General features: G+C 53.4%; 1 protein-coding gene across 1 annotated transcript; it reads right to left on the bottom strand.

Moving 5' to 3' along the window:
- Positions 1-7: 7 nt before the first annotated feature.
- Positions 8-982, bottom strand: LOC121940718 (tripartite motif-containing protein 29-like; the record flags this gene model as incomplete). The annotated part of the gene is made up of 1 exon (XM_042483422.1): positions 8-982. A coding segment is annotated over one exon (975 nt), but the record flags the coding sequence as incomplete, so codon positions are not given.
- Positions 983-987: the final 5 nt, after the last annotated feature.

The raw sequence follows: 987 nt of genomic DNA, 5'->3' as shown, positions 1-987 counted from the left end.
AGACATTTGTCCATGTCTCCTTCAGAACGTCCTGTAGTTTATCTCTGGCTTCTGACACAGCTGCTGTCACGTCCTCAAAGTACCTCAGAGGACGGACGATGATGCTGGATGACTGTGTGGACTCGCTGAGTGCTGACAGTGAGGTGTAGCTGCGTAGAAACTGGGTGTGATGGTCTGTGTGTGAGAGCTGCTCCAGCTCAGCGTCTCTCCTCTGCAGCTCGCTGATCTCCTGCTGCAGCTCCTCCTCGAGCTCTCTGACTCGACTCACTTCAGTTTGCTGCTGCGATCTGAGCTGCTGCTTCACGTCGGAGCGGCTTTTCTCCAGGAGACGGATCAGCTGGGTGAAGATCCTCTCGCTGTCCTCCACTGCTTTATCAGCGGAGGCGTTGATGTCCTCCACCTCCTGCTGCAGCAGCTTCACGTCTTTCTGTCTGTCCTGGATTCTCTGCTGGATGTTTAGTCGACTCCCCTCGAGCTCTCTCTGTTTCTCGTCTCTCTCTGCTGCAGCTGACACTGTGTCGTGGCCTTTATGTTGGTCCACGGAGCAGAGATAACAGATACACTGCTGATCGGTGCGGCAGAACATCTTCATCACCTCTTCGTGACGAGAGCAGATGTTCTCCTGCAGCTTCTTGGAGGGCTCCACCAGCTGGTGTTTCTTAAATGTGTCTGATTGATAATGAGGCTGGAGGTGTTTCTCACAGAAAGAGGCCAGACACTGCAGACAGGACTTGTCAGCTTTCAGTTTTCTCCCAGTGCAGACATCACAGGCCACATCTTCATCTCCAGCGTAGCAGAGATCAGCAGGAGCAGCTTCAGTCTTCTTCAGCTGCTCCACCAAAGCTGCTAACATGGTGTTTTTCAGCAGGACGGGCCTCGGGGTGAAGCTCTGCCGACACTGAGGGCAGCTGTAGATCCTCTTCTCGTCCTCTTCATCCCAGAAACCTTTAATACAGTTCATGCAGTAGCTGTGTCCACAGGGAGTCG

The sequence above is a fragment of the Plectropomus leopardus genome, unplaced genomic scaffold (assembly GCF_008729295.1).
Source record: "Plectropomus leopardus isolate mb unplaced genomic scaffold, YSFRI_Pleo_2.0 unplaced_scaffold93049, whole genome shotgun sequence".
NCBI lineage: Eukaryota > Metazoa > Chordata > Actinopteri > Perciformes > Serranidae > Plectropomus > Plectropomus leopardus.
This window is presented reverse-complemented; position numbering and strand designations above follow the sequence as displayed.